The sequence below is a fragment of the Pseudorasbora parva genome, chromosome 20 (genome assembly GCF_024679245.1).
Source record: "Pseudorasbora parva isolate DD20220531a chromosome 20, ASM2467924v1, whole genome shotgun sequence".
In the NCBI taxonomy this organism is placed as follows: Eukaryota; Metazoa; Chordata; class Actinopteri; order Cypriniformes; family Gobionidae; genus Pseudorasbora; species Pseudorasbora parva.
Window position 1 is genome coordinate 27,693,882 of NC_090191.1, and position 24,479 is coordinate 27,718,360.

Genomic DNA, 24,479 nt, shown 5'->3' on the forward strand with positions numbered 1-24,479 from the left:
GCTGTTTAACAAGCTCCTGTGGGGTAAGACTTACTGAGGCATTTAGCACTGGCAAAACTGTTCTTCTGAAATTGAACGATTCGGAAGATGTGAAAGACAAAGTGCATGGGCAGAGAAAGCTAGCGTGTAATAAATGCCTTTACACAACAGATCAACAGCGTGCCCTTCAAATCATCACCAACTTTCCGCTCACTTGTGACGGCCCAAAAACAGGACTCTCTTCGCCAGACGCAGGTGGTGTGTGGTAATGAGTAAACAGTCTGACTAGTGATGACGGTAATGACTGAATCATCCAGGCTTCAACAGCGCCTCCTGTGGAGTGTTACGCTAGTTAAAAAAAGCATATGTATGTGAGAAATATTGTCAGTAAAATTTGCGTGAAGAAATATCAATGGACATTTTTAGCATATTGTTTTCAAATGAATGCATATGTTCAGCAAAGATGCATTAAATTGATCATAAGCGACAGTGAAAACTTTTACATACATAAAAAATGGTGTTCTTTTGAACTTTTAATTGAAGAATCTATATATAGAATAGAATCTATATGAAGAATATATATAAGGGATTTTTTTGAACAGCAAATGGGCATATTAGAATGATTTCTGAAGGATCATGTGACATATTTAAATTGTAGTTAAATACATTTATTTTTTTTATCTGCTTTTGTGAGCGTAAAAAAAAACCCATACCCAGTTAAATAACAACATACAACCTTTACAGGCTTATTTAACTCTTAAGATCTTTATATAATGTTTTCATGTTTGTAAATTTGCTGTTATGTTTTTGTTATTTTGAAGCTATTAAACTTTTACAAAAGTCAAGATGCATATTGACTTCAGTTACCCAGGAACCAATTATCTATAAATGATCACAAAGGCCAATGTGCATCTTTAGATTATGGCAATTTTTTGCGCTTCCTAAAAGACAAATCTGCAATCCATCAGTCTCTTTTAAACACATTAGCCCAGAGCCAGTTAGCTGGTTTAATGTAGTAAGCAAACCTCATTAAGCTATGAGAAGGGCTTCGGTCTTTGAAAAAGACTCTGAGGGAGGCTATTTCTACGATACAGATGGCACTGAGAGATGGAGAAGACACAATGGGGTTACAGAAAGGAAGGAAATGAAAGAGAATTTCAAAATAGTTATCCTGCTATTTACTGACCAAAAACAACTGATGTTATTCCCAGTGGGAGAGTAGAGAGTTTATTGCTGTTTTGAGAACAAATCAATTGCGTGAGGGGGAGAGAAAGTGAGCGAGAAAGAGGAACGCGGGGGCTGCGAAGAAAGAGAAAAAATCTAAGTCTCACTCCGAGAGAAATTTCATCAAATTCAACTCCTCTCACCGAGGCTACAGGCCATCAGCTCTATACTCTAACATTAGCCCACGGCTCCACAAAGAAACCGGGCCTCTATACGTCCTACTACAACACCCCCATATATACACTACCACAAAGAGAACTCTAGTCTCCTATTAGTATTCTTAAAGAGCCCAGCTTCTATAATTGCTCTGTCAATGGAGAGTTGAGGCCACCTCTGTGACAGCAGGAAGAAGTGAGACTGGCATGAGACTGCTAAACTCAAAGGCTTGAACTTGTTTGTGTATAGGTGCAATGTAAAAACATCTATAAAATAACTTACTTAAAGTAAACTGGGTGTTTTTGTCTCTATTTTAGGTTATTTGCTGCAGAAGACCAGTGCATCTGGTGGGCGTTCCTCTGAAAGTCAGACACCATGTGAGCAGTGGACCAGTACGACATTAGAGGGGCAGAATGCTGCTTCTGCGTGGGACTCTTGTGGTCTTCTCTCTCTTCAGTTCTGTCAATGGTTTTTTCAGCAAGTTTGGGCTAAATCCGACAACCCAAACCAAGGCAGACTCTAAAGGTTGGGACTTGGGAAAATGGAAAATTCCAACATTCGGTTTGGGATCACTTAATTTTTTCCGTGAGGCTGGAGGGCCTTCCTCGACAAAGGTGATCCCGACACTTCCAGAAGCAACCACAAAAGACTATACTCTGAATTCGGAGGGCTTAACCAGCCCAAAATACCAGCCAACCGCAACCACGATCGAGGACCTTCAAAGCAGAACCGTTCAGATAGGCACCGTGCTGCCTTTAAAATCAGATAAACCTGAATTGCGCTCTAAGCTTGTTCACAACTATGATCTTGAACATTGGCCTCCCAATAATGGCCAAAGCACAGCAAAAACCCCACCAACGCCATCTCCTCAGATAACTGAACCAGCAACACAAACGTACACTGTATCCACTGACCAAATTACCAGCACCACTCAGATTACAACATTGAGAAAGCTTACGGAAACCATGAACCCTTACAGTGACCAAACCGTACCCACAGACACTCTGTCAACAGCATCAGAACTAACGACAGCTTTGTTTCAAACCACGATTTTCATAACGTCAGCAGACCCCAAGCCTGAAACTTCTACTGAACCTCTGACCACAGTCAGCACTGAACAAAACACATTGGGGACGGCAAACGCGGCCTCGAAACCGGAATGGATGTCATTTAAACCCACTAGCAAGGCTCTGGATGGGATTACATGGGGAGAGCAGACCAAAGGCCCAACAGAAGTGCAAAGGTTTGGCCCAGATCCCACTCCCACCCTGCCAGCAGGAGGTAAGTCAACCCCACCTTTTCTTTTCTTGCTCACAACCCAAGATATCATGACACAGACATAATTTGAACTCTCATAAGCAGGTATGAGTGCATTACATTTGTTCTTTTGTTTAATTGTTTTACATCTAATGTGTATTAAATGAGTCGCCAAGCCCTTATTGATTACCAGTGAAGGGTTAACAGTGGAATCAATGAAGCTGTTTAATTGAATAATGCCCCTCGATTCCCTGAAACATGCAAAATATTGTCAACAAGTAGTGAAATGTATGACTTTCATCTGATAGTAAGAACAGGGACCACCCAATTATGGCTAACATCTGTATTTTTTATGAGTCTAAGAGCTTTGCTTATGCAGAGGAATCATGGGTTATGTTTCGAATGGCATACTGCTTTTACAACAATGTATTCAGCGAGTCATATGTCGCCCCAAGAATGAAAAGACATTTTGCATGGAATAAATTAAGACTTTTTTGTGAATTTTTTTTTTTCTTTTTAAGATCAAGATGTAGTGAAAATAAAACTCATTCTCGTTAGTATAATGCTAAATAAAAGGTAAATCAGTGTTTTCAGACAATTATTGTTACAGTTATTAGAGTTAGATTTTTATTTTACAGTATTGTGAATTTAAGGGAAAATGTAACTGTCATGAAAAAATCAATAAATATTTCAAATCTAAATTTGACAAATCTGTACATACAATAAATCGATGCATGTACAATATATAGTGCCCAGTATGCAGATGTTATGTATTAAGTATCTGTTACGGCTACAATTACTAAATACCTCATAGGGCTGTCACTTTTTATTCAATATTCAAATATGCATTCGAACATGTAAAATATCTATAATCAAACTATAAATAAACAATCTGGTTTTTAAGTGCCATGTAGCGCATTTTTTTCAGTCTATGGGTGCGTTAACATAGAGCACTGTAATCGGTTTGAAAGTCCAATCTGAATAAAAATGCTCCATATAAACAATTCAATCGGAATAAAAATGCCCAAACCGGGGGAGAGGGGTTGGATAAACCTTTTCATGAACCGATCAAACAAAATGTATTTAAATACATTGCTTGATATTTGATATATCCTTTCAAACTAATTTAAAAAATGACAGCCCTAATACCTCATCCAACTGCTTAAAGTTAAAACATTTTATATAAGACTTGATTAACAAACCAAATGTATTTATTTATAATACTATAATACTAATGTAATGAGGGCAGCAATGACAACAGCGTATTGTAGCATAATACTGTATAAAAAGAAAAGATTTGTTACATATTTGTAATGTTGTTGCATGATGAACATACTATTTCATACTATTTGTCTAGACTCTTGGCAGTGTTCCGTATACAATAAGCAATATGCTATTATTTCCATTACAAAAATGTGCATCATTTAAGGTCAAGCTTTGAGTGTATATCCCACCAGATAGACCTATTTAGAAAGACTTGTGATATTTTGATCCAAGATCAGGTTTGACTGTACTTCCAGTTGTTAAAGGAGGTCAATATTGATCTGGCTGGCATCTTGATCATACAGGTCTTGATCTTGTTTTTGAGATGAATGCACACAAAAGCTCTCCAGACATCCTTGTAAATAGTGTGCCAGGCATCTAGCTGTGGGGTATGTGCAGTGGCTAAGCATGCTAACCAGTATTGACATGGCTCTGTTTGATATATACAGCTAAAGGAGCGGTAAGACAGGTGTGTGTGTGTGTGTACAGTGAGCATGGGATTTGTACTTGAGAAGTAGCCAGTTGGGCGGTATGTGATCAGTATTCCGATGGCAGAGTCAGCAGACCCAGTGAATCCTCGGGGACGATGTTTTTCCGCACCGCCTGTTCATGGATGCTGAGCATGCCTCTCTCAACATTTAGTCCCCTTTTCTCAATTTGCTCTATCCATCCTCTCTTTCAGTAATAGGCCTCTCCTGACGTTTACTGGGCATCTCTCTTTCTATTCCAGCCATAAGTCTCATTTAGCCATTCAGTCTTATGTTTTCTCTCAACATCTCCTCGCCCCCAGAGTCATGTTTTTCCAAGTCTTTTTCTTTCCATCCAAACTCGTAGAATCTTTTCAGATGGTGTAGACAGGACATGCAGAGAATATGGGGAGTTAAGATCTGCCATCCATCATCCACCTGGCCTTTCTCTGAAGTTATTGGGTTGTCGCAAATCTTGGGCTCTTGCCCACTGTATTGTTTGTATCAAGGGTTAAATACTGTAATATCACTGATGGAATCAATTTTGCCTTTTCTTCAATACATACTTTTATTATGGCATTAAATAAAAGTGATTGTGCAGCTAAATTTCAGTATTGTGACAAAATCATTATTGTGTCTATTTAAAGTGTACATTTAGGAGAAACGGCTTCCTCAAATTTTTACATAAACATGCACCCTGCACACACATTTTCGGGCCGAAACAACTAATTTCAGTTTCGGAGGGCCAAAATCAGTGACTGAAACAGACATTAATTAGTGCATATCCGATGGCACATTTTGAGCATCTATTCCGTGCTCATAACATAGATAAGCATGTAAGCGGTGTAGACACTAGCTCTGGAATGGCAATATTAATATCTTGATTTGAATCGGAAATGATATGGTTTTTAAAATCTGAAATGTTTTAGTCTGTGCTGTTTTCTATAGATGCATGAACAAAAAATCTGTAGCGCGCCTGCCATCTCAATTTTAAAATCGTCTATTTTATTACGAAATTTAAACAATAAATGTCGTTGTGGCGCTCTTTAATACAGCAAAACAGATCACTGTAGCGCCTCAGTTCGGCAGCTCGGATTAAGCTCACATGAACCGAACTTATCTCCTCTTTACTACTAGTTATAGCACAAAATAAACATGAGTGAACATCAGAAGGTATATAACTTGTGGCTCAATCAAATTCATGGCTCAATCAGTGATTCAACCAGGAAAAGACAACAATAAAACAAAAACAAAACAAAAAAATTCACCAACAAATTTTGAGAAAACAAAAACTCTAATTTAGATATTTAAGGGTTGATATATTAAACAAGTGTGATGGGTTTAATGAATAATTATTTATTTTCAGTTTAGTTTAATTGTTTTTTGGCAAAGTGCTTCCTGAATTTTCAATTTATGGCCCAGAATTTTCATTGTGGTGTATCTCTAGCCATTACTCTAAAGAGTGTTACAGTTCCTCTGTTTGTGTTCTTGTCTAACCTACATTGTGAGGATGAATGTCCCCACAAGGATAGTAAAACCTGAAATCACCCACAAGGGAAATGATGTAATATAATATACAGTTATAACTGTAATATACAGTTTGTACAGTATAAAAACCGGCTATGGTGACGTGCGTGTGCGTATGTGTGTGTGTGTGTGAGAAACAGCAAATTATTGACCAATGTTTCGGTCACCTTGTCTTCTGGCAATGCAGGCAACCACAAATTGCTTATCCCCCACCTCAGAAACACGCAGGAGCTGAGAGGAAGGTCAATTACCACACTGGACCTGAGAGGAGGAGGGGAGTCTGGAAAAAAGGAGAGCGTTAAATAGTAAAGAAAGTCATGTTGAAATTGTGATAGACTAGAAGAGGAAACGAGGCTGAATCTTACAAATACTCTCTGGGTCATATGCCACCATAAAATCAAAAGAAGAAAAAAAAGGTTTTTGCATAAAAAAAATGGGGAATACTATTTTATTTATTTGTAATACAATAATGTGAAAAATCTCATTTTTATTACTACGGTAATACAGAAAAATGCATTTAGCATTTGTAAAGTATATTGTTAGTAAATATTTTAGTGAATTATATTTCTATGAAATAAAATAAAATAAATGTATTTATTTTATGAAAATACTCATTAAAAGGCTTCGTCATTATTGTTCAAAAGAAATCGTAATATTTTTATATTTTTTATATATTTATATTTTTTACAGTTTTAAGATTAAACTGACCTGGAAATTTCCTTTTGTGCGATTTGACTGCTTTTCACAGAGATAAGAAGCCTAAAGGCTTCTTCCTCTTATCCTATTTCTCTCTTTCAGTTTCTTTATTCCCTTTTCTTCTCTCCATCCTACTGCATAAATAACCCTGTTCATGTCAGTGCTGTGTGTTGTCGCCTCACCTCCTCTACACATACAGAAATCTTTCTCATCATTTTTTAAATGCATATTAGATACTACTATTCAAACATTAAAGCAATACAAATCATTCATGTCATAAGTCATTCAGGTGGCAGTGCAAACATGTGACTGCTGTCTGGTCCAGATGAATAGGACATTCTTGTAACATTTGATTACATCACTTAATTCTGAGGTTGTTCATAGGCTAGTTATGTCAGGAGCAGATCAGATCATAAACTAAACAGTTGTCAAGGTTACGGCTCACATGCTGGTTACAATGTGATTGTTGTCATGGCAACACTGCTGAAAAGCTATGTAGTATATTGTTGACCGTTCTGGGTAAGCTGTATGCACAGGTTGTCACTAAAACACACATTCTCAAACAATGCACTTAAAGTATTTACCTCACTGTCATTTCATAAGAGGTCAATCCTATGATTAGGCTTTCTCAAAGTGTCTAGACCTACCGACTCATTACTGGCTGTGTGGAGATTGTGTGTGACTTTACTGAATCCCAAAAAGAAAAAAGAAGTAAAATGAGTAATCCCCCCAATCTACCCCCAAGGATCCTTTTTTAATGAAATCCAGACTGGCCTTTTTTCTCTTGAACATACTGAATTGCATTCATATTCTCCCATACAAATACACACTCAGTCATTCGCGCATACACATTCAGGCCTATGTGGGAGATTAAATGATGTATGTCACACTGTGCAGGGGTCGAAATTACAAATTCTGATCTAATTCCATCTTTATTAATATAGACCATGGAAAGAGTTGGAGGAGGGGTACAAAAAGGAGAACAAGTCAGGAAGATGAAGGTAAAGAGGGTTTCTTTAGATGAATAACTAGCTCTAAGAGAACATTAGTCATCATCTAATGAGGATCTGTGGTCTATAGGTGGTTCTGGCAGAGAGTGAAGGGGGACGTTTGACGCTTCATTTAAACACAGCTGGTGTAAGAGTCAGAATCTCTAAATCAGCCATGAAGAGACAGAGGAGACTAATTGAGTACAAGGCTGATGGATGGACAGATTGGCAGATGGATGGATGGATGGATATAGTGATGGATGGATGTATTGTAAATGGGCAGATGGATATGGACCGATTGGCAAATGGATGGATATATGGGTAGATAGATATGGTTGGTGGATGGATGGATATATATGGGCAGATGGATATGGATGCACAGACAGATTGGCGAATGGATGGATGGATATATGGACTGATGAATAGATTGATTTGATATATGGGCAGATGGTTATGGTGGGTAGGTGGATGGATGGATATTTGGACGGATAAATGGATATACATTTGTAAGAAAAAGTATGTGAACCGTTTACAGAATCTGTGAAAACCAATTTTTTTTAACAAAATAAGAGATCATACAAAATGCTTTTTTTTTTTATTAAGTACTGTCCTGAATATTTTACATATAGTCCACAAGACAAAAAAATAGCTGAATTTATTAAAATGACCGTTTATGAACCATTGATTCTTAATACTGTGTGTCATTACCTGGATGATTCTGGTTGTTCTTGAGTCTCTTGTTGGTCCTGAGCAGTTAAACTGCCCAATGTTCTTCAGAACAATCCTCCAGGTTCTGCAAATTCTTCCGTTTTTAAGCATATTTTGCATACTGGTATTCCAGCAATGAAAGTGTGAAAAGAGGATCTCAAAATCATACAGAGGACAATTTAGGGATTCAAACACACCTATTAAAAAAGGTTCAAACATTCACTGATACTCCAGAAGGAAACAGGATGAATTAAGAGTCAAGGATGAAAACTTTTGAATATAATGATGTTGTCCATGTTGAAGATGCTTTTCTTATTTTGATTTAGTACTCCCCGTAGGAAGCAACAGAAGATGCTTGCATGTTTCCGGAAGACAAATTTAGTATAATATACCAGCATCTTCAAATTCAAAAAGTTTGTATGAACTCTCTTATTTTGCAGCAAGCAGTTCACATACTTTTTCTTGCAACTATATGAGCAGATGGATATATGAGCAGATAGATATTATGGATGGATGGATGGATGGATGGATGGATGGATGGATGGATGGATGGATGGATTAGCAAGCAGATGGATGTATGGATGGATTGATGGATGGATGGATGGATGGACTGGCAAGCGGATGGATGGATGGATGGATGGATGGATGGATGGATGGATGGATGGATGGATGGATGGATGGATGGATGGAAGGAAGGACTGGCAAGCGGATGGATGGATGGATGGATGGATGGATGGATGGATGGATGGATGGATGGATGGATGGATATAAGGACTGACAAGCGGATGGATGGATGGATGGATGGATGGATGGATGGATGGATGGATGGAAGGACTGGCCAGGGGATGGATGGATGGAAGGGTTGGCAAGCGAATGGATGGACATTGGACAGATGGATATAGATGAAGAAAGATTAATATAGATGTATTAGATAGATATGGGTGGATGTGGATAATGTATAATGATGTAGATGGATGGATAAATATAAATGGGTAGATGAATTGATAGGCCGAGAGCTAAATTTTCTCTTACAGAGAATGATGGAATCAAGTGGTGACCTAGTGATGCCTGATGGTTTAGCATGAGTGAAGCCCTCGACCCCTCCACATGAGTGATCACACGCATAAACAGTCCTTTTGTAGGCTGCCCTCTTAATTTGGTGCAGAGCTCATTATTCATGCTAATGAGAGACCGTATCAGCACTACAATGAGGATCTGCTGTGATCAGGCCTGAAACGAGCATCCTGACAATATATAAAATAAAATAAAATAAAATAAAAACTGGATCATGCTGGTTTTTGCTAGCCAGACAAGCCAGACCCACATCAAGATGTTTGGTCTGGAAACTCACCATTGACAGGGCTCAATCTGAGGGGCGGGATAAACGGTAGTCTTTCAAACTCTCTCTGCACGCGATAGGATAATGCTACAACCAACCAGAGCAACATGAAGCGGGGCTAATTGTTAGATTTAACTTTCGCCGTGTCCGGTCGACACAAATCCTTCCAACTTAAGAATTATTTCAGTGCTGTTCTTTTCTCAAAAAAAACCTCCAAGTCTCCCAAAGCCGATTCGAAAGACTGCCGTTCACCAGCTTCTTTGTTTACAAGTAGCACGCAACTTGGCCGTCATTATCTTAAGCCCACCCACCGACTCTGTACACGATGTGATTGGCCCAACCAGAGTTTGGTTTTTCCAGCTCAGAAGGGTATTGAGAGTTGCTAGATGACACTCGTGGACAGATTCGATTTGCTGCCGCTATAGGGTGAGTCTAAATTTCTAGGCTAGGTTTTTGCTAGCCTAGAAATCTAGACGCACCCTAGCGGCAGCAAATCAAATCTGCCCAAGAGTGGCGTCTAGCAATACCCTTCTGAGCTGTATTCGCCAAATTCTTGTTGGGCCAATCACATCGTGTATAGAGTCGGTGGGCGGGGTCATAATGACAACGGCTGAGTTGCGTTTGCGCTTCTAGTAAACACAGAAACTGTCGAACGGCGGTCTTTCAAATTAGCTCTGACCGCGACTCTGGAAGACTTGGAGTTAAGATTTTCTCTGAGAAAAGAACAAAGAATGACACTGAAGTCATTTTTAAAAAGGGAAGATGTGTTCAGAGTTTTACCGACCGGATACGGCGAATGTTTAATCTCTCAACGAGCTCCGTTTCACCTTCGTTGCTCTAGTTGGTGGTACCGCTATCCTATCGCGTACAGAGGGTGTTTGAAAGACAACCGTTTCTCCCGCCCCTCGGATTGAGCCCTGTCAATGGTGAGTTTCCAGACCAAACATCTTGATGTGGGTCTGGCTTGTCAGGCTTGGTTTTTGCAGTTACCAAGAGGGATTATTACAGACACACAAACAGTCTACTGGTCATCCTAAAAGTCATGCATGCAATGAAAGCTTTCTACACTAAACATAAGATGAACACAAATCTGCACACTTATAAGGCACATTGACGTTAAACATCCATACATAGTCCATATACACATGTATGCCAAAACAGCTACATATCTACACATTTGGGAATGTAAACATTCCATCTCCAAGCATATTAATAAAGAATGTGACAAACTTGGAAGCATGATGTGGCACTTAATGGAACAATCCATTTCAGTATGATCTGTGGGAATCAGTGACTAATGACCAGACAATAAACACTCTGGCCTCAATGTGTCAGGTCTCTTTTCACTCTTGGAAAGGTGTAAGTGCTACACAGCCACACACAGCCCACTGTCTTCATAGCTTTTCTCAGAAAGGTTTTGCTTCGGATTAGTTTGATAATCCTTTTTGGTCTGGAAGATAAAGTTTTAGTTGCTCTGTCACAGTGGAGTGGGGTGCTCACATTCAAACACAAAGTCAAGTCATTGTAATTAAATGCCAACTCCAATGCTACTGAAGCCTAGCCTGGAATACCACAGAAATCTGCTTGACATAACTAGGTTAGGGAATGTTCTTGTTTCTCCACACTTTTAGTCATAACTTTGATTCAGCACCACATTCTCAGACTGGTGTGCTCTGTTTTCCCAGCAGGCTTTGCCATGGAGGAAGGCGATAAGGAAACGGGGAAGAGTGCTGATCTGACAACGCGAAAGCGACACGATGAGCTGACAACATCAGCTAGCGTAACGACTCTCAGGAACAAAGGTAATTAAAATGTTCTGATGAAATGCATGCCTGTATGTTATCTACACCTGTGATAATTATGCTCTGATAGTAATCTTGGGACATGAGCTAGTTTTCAAAAGGCGCAAATATATTGGACAGAACCTCAAGCCAAGTAAATTTAGCACCACATTCAAGCTGCTCAACCTCATTTGTTGAAAGAATGGTTCACACCTTTTTTTTTTACGTCACCATTTACTCATCCTCATGCCGTTTCAAACCTGTATGACTTAAAGTGCCAAAGTATGTCAAAATGCCTCATGCACCAAATTTTACTAATTTAAGCCTGTTTCGACCCCACTTTATATATCAATGAAGATAGATGGCCTTAACTAATATGTACTTACATCAACAACAAAAAAATAAGTACAAGGTGCTTGTGTTCATATTGTATTGCAAAACCACTTTTGCTGATATTGAGGTGGGGTAGGGGTAAAGTTAGGGACAGGTGTGCTGGGATGTGTTGGTTTAAGGGTAAGGTTAGGTGTAAGGGAAGTGTCAACAGTGTAATTATAAATGTAACTACAGAAATTAATTACAGATGCAATTACATGCAACCCGTTTAAAAAAATGTAAGTACAATGTAAAAACATGTATGTACTCAATAAGTGCATTGTGATGTTAAAATGCATAAAATGTTAGTGTACAGTAGTTAAGGCCACCAAATATAAAGTGGGTCCCCTGTTTTCACTGATAATCTTCCCCTCTAGTGACCTGTTAAAGGATAAGTTCACCCAAAAAAGAAAATTCTGTCAATAATTACTCACCCTCATGTCGTTCGACAACCGTAAGACCTCCGTTCATCTTCGGAACACAAATGAAGATATTTTTGTTGAAATCCTATGGCTCAGAAAGGCCTCGATTGACAACAATGACATTTCCTCTCCTAAGACCCATAAAAGGCACCGAAGACGTCGTTACAAAGCCCATCTCACTACAGTGGTACAGTGGCTCTACAGTAATTTTATAAAGCGACCAGAATAGTTTTTGTGCGCAAAAACAACTAAATAACGACTTATATAGTGATGATGGCCGATTTCAAAACAAAGCTTCGAACCGTTCATGAATCAGTATATCGGTACATGAGTCGGATTCATGATACACTGATTCATTAAGCTTTTTAACTAAGTCTTTAGTAGCTTTTATGGGTCTTGAGAGAGGAAATGTCATTGTTGTCAATGGAGGCATTTCTGAGCCATCTGATTTCAACAAAAATATCTTAATTTGTGTTCCGAAGATGAATGGCGGTCTTACAGGTATCTACCGACATGAGGGTGAGTAAATAATGACCAAATTTTCATTTTTGGGTGAACTAACCCTTTAACCGCTGAGAACAGATCATTAAACGGCAAAACTCAGCTCAATGCAACTCAAACTGAAATGCTCATGAAAAATGTCACTACTTGCAATAATTGGCTGTCACCAGTTTTTCACTTGTCATTTGCATAAAGTTGAGCGTTTGTGAACCTTTCAATATGCTCGACTGAAAGGAATTGAAAACACCTACTCTGCTCTGTTTACTCAATGCCAGTGTAAACACACTTTCAGTCTCGAGAAACTGATCAATCTGATTTGTGAATAATTTATTAACGTATTGTAAACTTAATCAACAAATGTATTGGAAATATCTAATTTTAGAACAATTCTTTCACCAATCAGACATTACTACTTGTCTCATGAACTTGTCTAATCTCATATTTTCCATGAATAACTTTTTTCTGTTTCTCACACAAAACTATCAGTCGACTTGTGTACAAAGTTGTATGAACCACTTTGATGTTTGAAGTTTTGGGTTTGATAAAGTCATATTTCTTTGCTACTATGTGAGGATGAGTAAATATATGACAGAAATTTTAATTTTTGGTAATATCCCTTTTTAAAATATTATACCGGCCATCCATTGGTTGAACAAACAGATAGTACCTACCCTAAAATGTCATTAATTGAGCCAATGTTGCTTTGACTGGTCAGGATGTTCAAACAAACAGATCTAGGTTTTGTTCCAAGGGAAACTTGTTGTTTCTACATATTGTACTGAGATAAGCATCTAAAATTTAAAATACATATATCAGCTGATAGGACATTGTTATATATTTCCCAAACACAGTAGCAAGTGAGCCAAGCATTCTGGTTCTTTCAGTGAACATTTAAAAACCAACCAATTTAAAGAATGACATATGTTTGTGTGATATGGCCTATTGCACTTCGACCAACCGTCTGCTACCTGCCTGTAATAGCTTCCAGAGGGAGGAGGAACCAGTTATAGGAGCACTTTTATCTTATAGTTGGCGCCTCCTAAACAAGCCAACCCATAAACTGCCTGAGAGAGTTGAGTCGTGATGCGTTTCAGTAGAGTAGATCTATCAATTTATGGTGTTAAGTGTGCCATTTTACGTCACCTTTCCTTGATCTTGAGGTACGTCTTAGACCCAGCTTCTCTTCAGTAGCACCTAACCTACTTTCTCCCCGCTGCATTCAATGGGCTAACCTAAATTCCATTAATAGATGGACAAAATATGCCACAACGATCCAAGAACCAGGTTGCAAGAATATGTGTGTTTATGGGCTGTCTCATAAAGTAAACTGCACAGAGATCCGACCTACAAAACTGCAGCTGCTGTATCTCAAATTAAAGATGAAAAAGGATTTAAAATCTAGCACATATTCATACAAGGAGGTGGATCAGATGGTCTTCCTGTCTCCTTCATGTCTCCTTCACTGCCCTCTTCTTTAAGTCAGCGTCTCCAGGCCTCATCAATATGAATGGGATCATCCTACCCTGCTGTCCACTCATCTATTATTAGAGAGGGCAAAAATTGAAAGTGAGACAGCACAGATTAAATCTGAATGAGTGCTTGCAATGACATGATTGCACAACACAGTATTCTTAATTAAGCAGAGGGTGTTGTTATTACCGGATCAGGAAGTCCTAATGCTAAAATACTTGTCGCTGGTTCCTGTTCTGACAGCCTTACACTTGGTATTAAAGGGATAGTTCACCCAAAAATGAAAATTAGCCCATGATTTACTCACGCTAAAGTCATTTCAGGTGTATATGACATTCTTCTTTCAGATGAATACTTTCAGAGTTATATTAAAACTATTCATTAGCAAACATTAATGTGTCTGAATCACCCAAGACAGATATTAAAGGGATAGTTCACCCAAATATTTAAATTAGCCTATGATTTACTCATCCTCAAGTCATTCTAGGTGTATATGACATTTTTCTTTCAGACGAATATAAGTTGATTCGTATTAAAAGGTCCTGGCTAATCCAAGCTTTATAATGGCAGGGAGTGTTGCTCTGTTTTTGAAGTCCATAAAAATGCATCTGTCCGTCAAATTACACGCTTCACACAGCTCTGGGAGGTTAATAAAGGCCTTCTGAAGCAAATCATTGTGTTTGTGTAAGAAAAATATCCATATTTAAAACTTTAATTAAAGGGATACTTCACCGCTTTTTCATATTAAACTGATATTCCCTTAACTAAAACGAGTTGATACATACCTCTCTCGTATCAGTGCGTTCACTTAATCGCTCTGACGCACGGTGACGATCTGATAGAATTTAGCTTAGCCCACTAAGCCCAGTTCATTCACTATGGTACCAAACAGAGATAAAGTTAGAAGCAACCAAACACCTCCACTTTTTTGCTATTTAAATACAGTTACACAAATAGTTTAACGACCAAGTATGATGACATAAAATAAAACGTAGCACTTCTAACCGGATTAAAAAGGAGAACTATAATGTATGGCAGAATAGCACTTCTGAGAGTACTTCGACTCGGCGCAGTAAAAAGTCCCGGCTGAAACATCCTCCCTCACATCTTCTCCTCCCCCTATTGACAGAAATGAGAGAGTGTGGGGGAGATGTTAAGGAGGATTTTTCAGCCGGGACTTTTTACTGTGCCGAGTCGAAGTACTCTCAGAAGTGCTATTCCGCCATACATTATAGTTCTCCTTTTTAATCCCCTTAGAAAAGTGCCACGTTTTATTTTGTCACCATACTAGGTTGTTCAACATTCGTGTAACTGTATTTAAATAGGGAAAACGTGGAGGTGTTTGGTCACTTCTAACTTGATCTCTGTTTGGTACCATAATGAATGAACTGGGCTTAGTGGGCTAAGCTAAATGCTATCAGATCGTCACCGCGCGTCAGAACGATTAAGTGCACGCACTCAGATGAGAGAAGTATGTGTCAACTCATTTAGTTAAGGGAATAACATAGTTTAATATGAAAAAAGCTGTAAGCTTTGAATGCTCATATCTTCACTGTAAAAAATAAAAACAGAAAAACACTGGTGTGCCAGTACAATTTTACGGAAATTTCCATTAACCCTTAAAACACAAACTAATGCAACGTGTAATTAAAAATACAGGTAAAATAGGTAAAACACTGTAAAAATACAGGTAAAACACACAACAACAAAAAAACCAATATGGAAAATTCCTTCTCATTTTTACAGTACATTGTGCCCTATTTTTAAAAAAGCAAATTACTTTTTTTTTTGTTACAGTGCTCTAAATGTGAATTTTGTCGTTGCTTTGGAGCACACTAGCTTATAGATAAGAGTAAGACTAACGTATACTAAAAGCCAAAAAACCTGCCATTTAAATGTCATGGTGACTTTAACTATTTTATTGATTAGTAATAAATTGAATTCGAGATGAAGTCAGCTTTACCAAAAACTTCACAATGCGCGCTGGGATTGCATTCTTCATGACCAAGTGATATGGCCAAAATTAGGTCACTTATCCATTTTTACCAGTTTAAAGTACTAAAATTACTTAGTAAATAAAATGAAAACACAACAAGGCTTAAACTAAAATTAAAGTATAAAAATATAACTAATTAAAAATATTAATAAATACTATAAATCATTCTAAAATTACATCAATTATGTTATGCATCAACATTTATTTTCGTTTATAATTTTTTGGGCAAGACAGATGGCTCTTCACAGAGTGACTGAATTTGGCAGCTATTGTAATCCATATATTTTCTCAAAAACATGCTAAAATACAGGCCAATGAAATGATAGCAGACTACACATCTGTGGGTAAAAAATCTTTTCTAACCACAAATGTAGTCATAACCTTAAAAAAATTGTCTTTACAGACTCGCCCAGGGTGGCACAGTCAACAATAGACCCTGCCTATCGTTTGAGTGGAATACCCATTAACCCCATGTGGATCAGTGGAGTCATTTGCCTTTGGTCTGCTTCCTGTACCTCCTGTTGAACTTTGATCTAGTACGATTACAATGCATGAGCATAACATCATTGTTACAAAAACCCCATGGGCTGATAATGTGAAATTTGCCTTAATTCCTCCTATTTTTACATGCCTGTGTTCTCATAAGGCATTTTGTTGTGATGGACTGTGCACACAGATTCACAAACTGAGTGTCACCCATTGTTTTATGGATCAGGATCATTGACACTTGATTGATCCCTGGACTGAAACTCTGGCTCGCTTCCATACACTAGTAATATTTTCCACACCCCTAAGGGTGGAGGGCACACAAGGGTGGAAGAAAATAAAGAGGTAGCTCCTGCCACAACAATCCCTCTTATCAGTGCTCTGCCTTCTCGCCACCTTCTTCCTGTGTCTGACCACAACACCCTTTCTCTTTGTGTCAGATTGACACACTGCACACACCCTAGAGTTAATCAAACACTAATTATTCTCATCAAGAGAGCTGGACCCTTACTAAATCGTTTTTTTTTTTTTTTTCATACCATCCAGATCTAATTTGAGTTAGATTGTCATTTGATAGCATCTAAAAGACCAGACACCACCCTGCTGAGTCCAGAATTCATTTCCATGCTGGTCTAAACGGGTTTGCACTGGTCGGCAGTTAAATATTGATATTTTAAACACAGTTTTATTTATTTTTGCTCAATGTTCTGTTAGGTCTTATATATATATATATATATATATATATATATATATATATATATATATATATATATATATATATATATATATATATATATATATATATGGTAATGTAAAAGTCCATTTTAAAGTATTTAAGACGTTTGAACTGTAGTGTATTGTTTGAAAAATGTACTTTTGTTATTAAAAAAAAGTTGTTTTATTAAAAAAGTCTTAGATTAGCACAGAAATATATGAGGCCATGGAAGTACAAATATCAAACAAGGAGATTGAATTAACGGCATCTATTTTATCTTAAGAATGCAGCAAAAGAATTCTATTAAACTCGTATTAAACTCTTGTTCATTAATGCACAACTAGAACAAATTTCTGTATAAATAGTTCATAAATCCTTTTTGTATGTACATGTCCCATTCGGTTCAGCAATTTACCCCAAAAATGCCTCCGTGAGATTTGCACAGAATTTTTTTTCATGCTGTTTGAATAAGGCACATTAAGAACAGATATTTTTCATGAATGAACTACATAGAGCATAATTACAAGGTTGAACATCCATTCAGACAGTTATATTAAAAGCAATCAGGTCAGTGTATTCAGATGAGCCAATGTTTGTGGCGAACGGGAGGACTTGACTGTAACCTATATTTAATGTAAGTGGATAAACGGCCATCTCGATGTCAAGCTAGAAATCTAATGAGTGCAACTTGGTGGTTAGTGTTGTGGTGGTGTTGATTAAAGAGAAGCTTCTAATGAGCAGTGTGCGGTCTGTTACACACACGCTATCATTAATCAAGGGCAGCTAGGTTTGATAATCTACTCCCATCAGAAGAAACACTACATTGCTTTTTGACATAAAAATGGAAGCCAATGCTCACCACTGTCTGGGCGCAATGTGTATATTTAGCCAAAGTAGTGGTCATCAGTCAGAGAGACCAAAACCGGTGCAAAAAATACCAGAGCCACCTTTGGGAATGACCCATGTCTCTGCGTAGGCCTCTGTTGTTGTTTTTTTAAGGAGGAAGGTCATAAAGTAGTTAATTTGGTTCTGGGTGTAACAGGAAGTTGTCTGTCACTACTAGCATATAAAGACTACAGTATAGCCACCTAATATAAGGCAGGGTCTCACCAGCACTTAACAACATCCAGACATGATGTATTGGTTGGTTGACCTCGCAAATGCGAAACAATGAAAAAATATGCCTGCCTGTTGTCTTATGACTTTCATCAAATCATATTTGCTAAAAAAGGCATGGAGGCTGTCCAATAATTAGCCTAGAAATCTAGACACACCCTAGCAGCAGAAAATCTAATTTGCAGGCAGGGTTGTCTAGCAACTCTCTGTTGGCTTACGAGCTGTAAAAACCAAACTCTGGTCAGGCCAATCACATTGTGTATAGAGTCGATGGGCGGGCTTAACATAATGACTGCAGAGTTGCGACGGTTCCGCGTTCTACTTGAAACTGGCGAACGGCGGTCTTTCCAATCGGCTTTGCCCGCGACTCTGGAAGACTTGGAGTTAAGCTTTTCTTTGAGAAAATAACAGAACGCCACTGAAGTCATCTTAAAAAACGAAGATGTGTTCGGCGTTTTGCCGACCGAAACTAGCTCCGCTTCTCAACCCTTCCAACGTTGTGTTCCCAGACCCAACATAATGACGGCAGAGTTGCGACGGTTCCCCGTTCTACTTGAAACTAGCGAACGGCGGTCTTTCCAATCGGCTTTGCCCGCGACTCTGGAAGACTTGGAGTTAAGCTTTTCTTTGAGAAAATAACAGAACGCCACTGAAGTCATCTTAAAAAACGAAGATGTGTTCAGAGTTTTGCCGACCGAAACTAGCTCCGCTTCTCAACCCTTCCAACGTTGTGTTCCCAGACCCAACTTCATCTTGATGTGGGTCTGGCTTGTCAGGCAAGGCAATAATAACATCCTTATTAAAATGGTTAATTGGATTTCTGTTGGTTTGTTTATAAAATGTGTACATTGACAGTAAAAGTTGGCATCTGCTATTAATAAAGTTATTTTTACACATTAATACAGGTACAAAAATGGCACCCGTTTTGTATAATGGCCCATTAAGCTCTGTGCTTTCTGTCTCAGGGCTTTAGTAACACACAGGCTCTATTAGAAAGCCTGATCATGGCAGCTAATAGGAGTTATGACTCATCTGTTCTGAAAAGGGTGTAATTAGGTGTGTCAGTCTCTCAAGAGCAGACGTACATCTCCACACTGTTTATTCACAGGACTGATATGGCTACGGAAGCTGATAGCATCCATCTCATATGGATTTGCACATCAGTTGCAAATACACAGCAGGGCAATCCTTCTAGTGCAGGGGGATTTAAATGTTTTAAATGTCTTATCACATTTTACAGTGGCACATAAGATGCCACAAACAAACCTGTGTGGGTTTCTATAAAGTGTACATGCTGTACGGTGATGTTGGTTCATCTGAGGACTTGCTTTTGGATTACTTGCACCACTTCTAAAAAGAAATGTTGGGTAAGCGTAAGATTTTACAGAATTGGAAATGGCTGTCACATGGAACTTCACATGCTGTTCCAACTCACTCCTCAGCGCCAGAGCCAAGCCTCAAAATCCAAAATCTAAACAGCAGAAATCTGAACCTCCTCCCACATCAATCTGTGAATCAAACTATTCAATCACAATTATATTTATATACACACAACAGATGTTTCATGGCAACCCACCAATCCCAGCTACTATGTTTTTCCACTGTCATTTATAATAGTTTTTTTTTTTTTCCTCATTTGAAATATCATATTGAGAGCTGTTACCTTTTAATAGGTTTGAAAAAACATTAGATGTGGAGTTTTCTGGATTTGGGAATCTCCACAGCTACACCATGGTTTTCCTCTATGAAACATGCTCAGCTGGGCAGACAGCTCAGAAATGTCCTCTAGTGGTGATGTTTATCACAGAAAAACAAATCATAGGCTGTCGAAGATGTTGGTGACTATAATGACCGCCTTGGTTGTGTGCTGGAATATTCATTTTTGTACACTGTAAAAATAGGGCCCAGTGTGAAAGAATTTGGTGTATTTATTTTTCCACTAGTGTTTTATCCATATTTTGAATTACGCATTGCATTGTGTTGTGTTTTCAGGGTTAAAAGAAATGTCCGTAAACTGGAAATGACCAGTAGCTTTTCAAGATTTTTTTCGTACAATGTATTTATGTAACTAGCTTTCCATTGAGCTATTACTTGTAAATGGGTCTTATCATCTTATATGATAAGTGTTTATTGTACTCTTTTGACACAAAAAAAAAATTGAGACATTTATACATGAACCCTAGGAGGAATAAAGACATATATGATATTACTACTTTAAATTTGTAAGGAGCAGTATAAAAAAATATGCCTTTGCACATCTTCTGTTACTAACAATGCAATACATTTGCTCTTCATTTCAGAAATGCCCACCACTATTTCTGAAGACTGGCTCACAGACCTAACTCAAGAATCCGCTCTCCCCGACTGCAATGCGGAACGTTCTGGAATCTGCAGTTCAAGTGACATTTGGCCCACCACTGTCCTGAGCAACATCAGCAAAAATGACAGCACAACCACTGTCTCGACAAATCTCTCTCAGAATCCAATCCTGTTTCCAGCCCCACCTATGTTTGTGGCACTGTATTCTGATTGGAACAGTGCCCTGGCAACATGGGGTTCAGCATGGGAAGCTCACATTTACGGCCTGGGCACTGTGTTCTGTCTAGTCGCTTTGGCCTCCACCTTGAACCTTATGTGCCTGCCCCTACAGTACCCATCAGGCTGTGGCTACTTTGCTCTGGTCAGTCTCTGCCTGGTGGCCGCTGGCTGCACCAGGGCCTTTGCCCTATTGTACGATGCGTACGGGTACCAGGACCGCTTGGCATCCACAGAGGCTTCGCTGTTACTTTACGAGGCACCATTCCCCTGCATAACTGCTGCCTTTGGCCTAGTATTCCTGCTCCTGTCAATGCGCTCTCGTATGCAGCTGTCCTATTCTGCCTTTCAGAGACCTTGTTTCCTGGCCTGCTTGGTGTTTCTGCACTTTGCTGCTGCCTTTGGCCCTGTTGCATTACTCCATGTTGACCAGCAGGTCTACCTGTTTCTGTCGTTGATCTCTAGAGGTGCCTTTGTGGCTCTGGCAGCTTTCCTATCAGCTGCATATTTTGTGTTCTACTGCTACGTTCGTGCTGACTCCAAGCATATTTATCATCTGAACAACACATCACCGACACCAGCTGAACGCTACAACCGCTGCCCGTTTGCAGAGAGCCGAGATTGGGACCGGGCAGCAGCTGCAGTGCTACTCTCTGCCGTCTTCTCTCTGGCTTGCGCGGGTCTGCAACTCTATGCCATGCTGCATGCTCTCGGCATGGCTGGAAGTGCTGAGTCCTTTCGGCCTTGGCCGTGGTGGACTTTCCAGTTCAGCTGCCGTGTGTGTGAAGCAGTGGTTTGCCTCACACTGGTTCTGGTAGTTGCTCAACCAGTGTACTGTTCTGATCATCTTCCCCAACCAGGCAGTTGCTGGACGGAACTTCTTACCGCAAAGTCACCTATTATTCCTGGGAGCTACCAGTGGACTCTTTCCCAGCAGGAGAAGCTGGCCATCTGCGATCCAATTGGGCATGGAGAGACCGAGTGCTTACCCTTGTACACATTGGTGGATGACCGTCTCGGCAGCTTGAATGGCCTTGATCTTTTATACCATAGCAACCGGGCATTGGCCTATCGTGACCTTGACTTGCCCAACTCTCAACCCAACACGGGTGCCCCTTCTGTGGGTTCATCCTGTACCAGTGACTCCACAGCGGACCTGCGCCCTCCATCGCCCATAAATCTGCGTAGAAGCATTGATGAGGCACTATTTAGTGAGTCGCTGTTTCCTATGAGTCTCTTCAGCCCCCTACGACCCTTCACCTCTAGTGACCGCTCCCTGAATGGTAGAGAGACCAACTCCAGCGGTGGCCAAACCCTGAGAGACACCCTTACTCCTGATCCAGGCTTATACCGAACATCTTCATGTGTGGAAGTGCTACCCCAATTTCCTCTTCCTTCTCAAGCCCAACCAGATGGTCCATCATTGGGTTTTCCTCCATCTCCATCTCCCTCACTGTCATCTTCCACTTGCTGCTCATCTCCAGAATGCTGGAGAGGCAGCTCCAGTTCCTGTTCTCTCTACAGACAGTCTCTGGGTGACTCATCTCTGGTTTTGTGCTCTAGTCCAGAAGGACACCATCCTAACCACCCAGGGGGGAGCTTACAAAGACCCTACAGAACATTAAAGTCAGAGGAGAGTCTGGACCAGCAATCAGAGTTTGACCAGTCTGTCCAAGAAGAATTTATCAGTGTGTGCAGACAGATTGATGCTCTTAGTGTCTGCAGTGAGACTATTGACCTCTAGGGGGAGACCTCTACTTGCAGACACAACCGAATGATGTAACACGATGATGCCAAAAGAGTTTCAGTGATGTGGTGGGCAAGTAATGTGCAGCTCAGGTGATTTGGTGAGTCTGTTTGCCAAGGTGTCAAACATATTTGCTCTATGTAGACATACAGGAAAATGTTTTGTGGACCAGAACTGTGCCAAATGTTTAATTTTGTAAGGGTGTTAGTTGGTTTGTCAGGTAAGTTCTCCAAAGAGATGGATTCTGAAGTCAATATCCTTGTAAAGGTTTAAGAAGTGCCACCGATTGCCAGAAGCTTAGGCAGATTTTGTACAAAAGTTTTTTTGATTATTGATAAACAAATTTGTAATTGTAAAAAATGTTTCAGAATTTCTCTTCAATGTTAATAGTGATGTTTGTATGAATTTGTACAAAATCCATTTTTTGGTCTATATGATTAATACTGTGAGAGTGCAAACTACTGATAACCATACTGTAAAACAAATACTATGAACTCTAGCATCAGAAAATGGTTTCAAATTAAATGCTGTATAACCTGCCAAGTCCTATTTTATAATCGCTTCATTTTAAACCTTTAGAAAAGGTCTTTGTGCTTCTAGTCTTTAGGTGAACTGGTAACTTTAAGTACCTGCTGTTTGTTAGCAACAATGCATTATGTTGAGGGAATAAACGTATCATCCATTGAAATATTATCTCTTTAAGAGTCAGAGAAGGATAGAAGTACTCTTGCAGCACACTCTGCTGACAACTTCAGTTCAGTCGTTCTGTAGCACTTGACAAACTGCGCTATAGACTGCCATATTATCCTGCTCATAGTGTATATTTGATATGAACTACAATTAATTATTAATCTACCAGGTTTTACATGTTTTCAAATACTCATAACACTGTTACTCAATACATATTAAAATGAAGAAAAGTGACTTTGTACATTTTATAGCGTGCATGTTCTGAAAACATGAACTATGTGAGAAACTGCTGATACATCTAATGTTTGTCATTTAGAGGCTGTTGGAGATTTTCAATAAATATATTGAAAATTAACATTTGTTCCATGTAGAAATATTTTACACCCATAAAGCAAAACTGTGCAAGTTCATTTTTATTTCTTTTCAACAACATGGAATAGGAGAACCAACCTCATTTGAGTACACTGCAGTAAACAAACTTTGCTCGAGTTGTCAAGGATTGACTGTGGGCAAAACATAGTAACAAGCAACATTCAGTTGATTTAAAGGATTCAATCCATGTCGTTGTACATCCAGAATTTTGTACATATTATATAATTGTCCACACGTTCAATACTAATGTACAGAATGCATGATTGCTACACAAAAACAAAAAAAACTAGTGGAAAATGGGAAAAAGCCAAACAAATAGTACTGTAAACGTATTACAAAAACATATGGATGACATGCTTCATTTGGCAGTGATTATTATATGAAGCCATAGGATCTGGCGAGCACGAGTGGCGTGTGTTGGGTTAAGACAAATGTGTCAATTTATTACACAATACAAGGCATGTCACAGGTCACCCAACACGCAAAGCGGTAGGGGACGTTTAGATTACATGGACAAGCATGTCCTGAGAAAGGACCAGGATATTCACAGCATTTATTTGGCTTTTACACAAGATTAAATTCTCCGCTAACAAAAAAAAAAAAAAATTCACAAGGTAGGAAATAATATTGTAAATAATATAAACGTTGCCAAACTTTATGGCTACAAAAAA

General features: G+C 39.0%; 1 protein-coding gene across 2 annotated transcripts in view; it reads left to right on the top strand.

Annotated features, from left to right (window-relative positions):
• The window catches only part of prrt4b (proline rich transmembrane protein 4b), a 27,179-nt gene extending 3,403 nt beyond the window's left edge, over positions 1-23,776 (top strand). Inside the window, exons 2-4 of one of the 2 annotated variants that reach the window (XM_067428563.1) lie at positions 1,677-2,640; positions 11,294-11,407; positions 20,765-23,776. In XM_067428563.1, the coding sequence (XP_067284664.1) occupies positions 1,773-2,640; positions 11,294-11,407; positions 20,765-22,743 (2,961 nt within the window). In that variant the 5' untranslated portion in view covers positions 1,677-1,772 and the 3' untranslated portion in view covers positions 22,744-23,776. Of the gene's footprint in view, positions 1-1,676; positions 2,641-11,290; positions 11,408-20,764 lie in introns of both variants that reach the window. The other variant, XM_067428562.1, reaches the window with a different exon arrangement.
• The last annotated feature ends 703 nt before the right edge of the window (positions 23,777-24,479 follow it).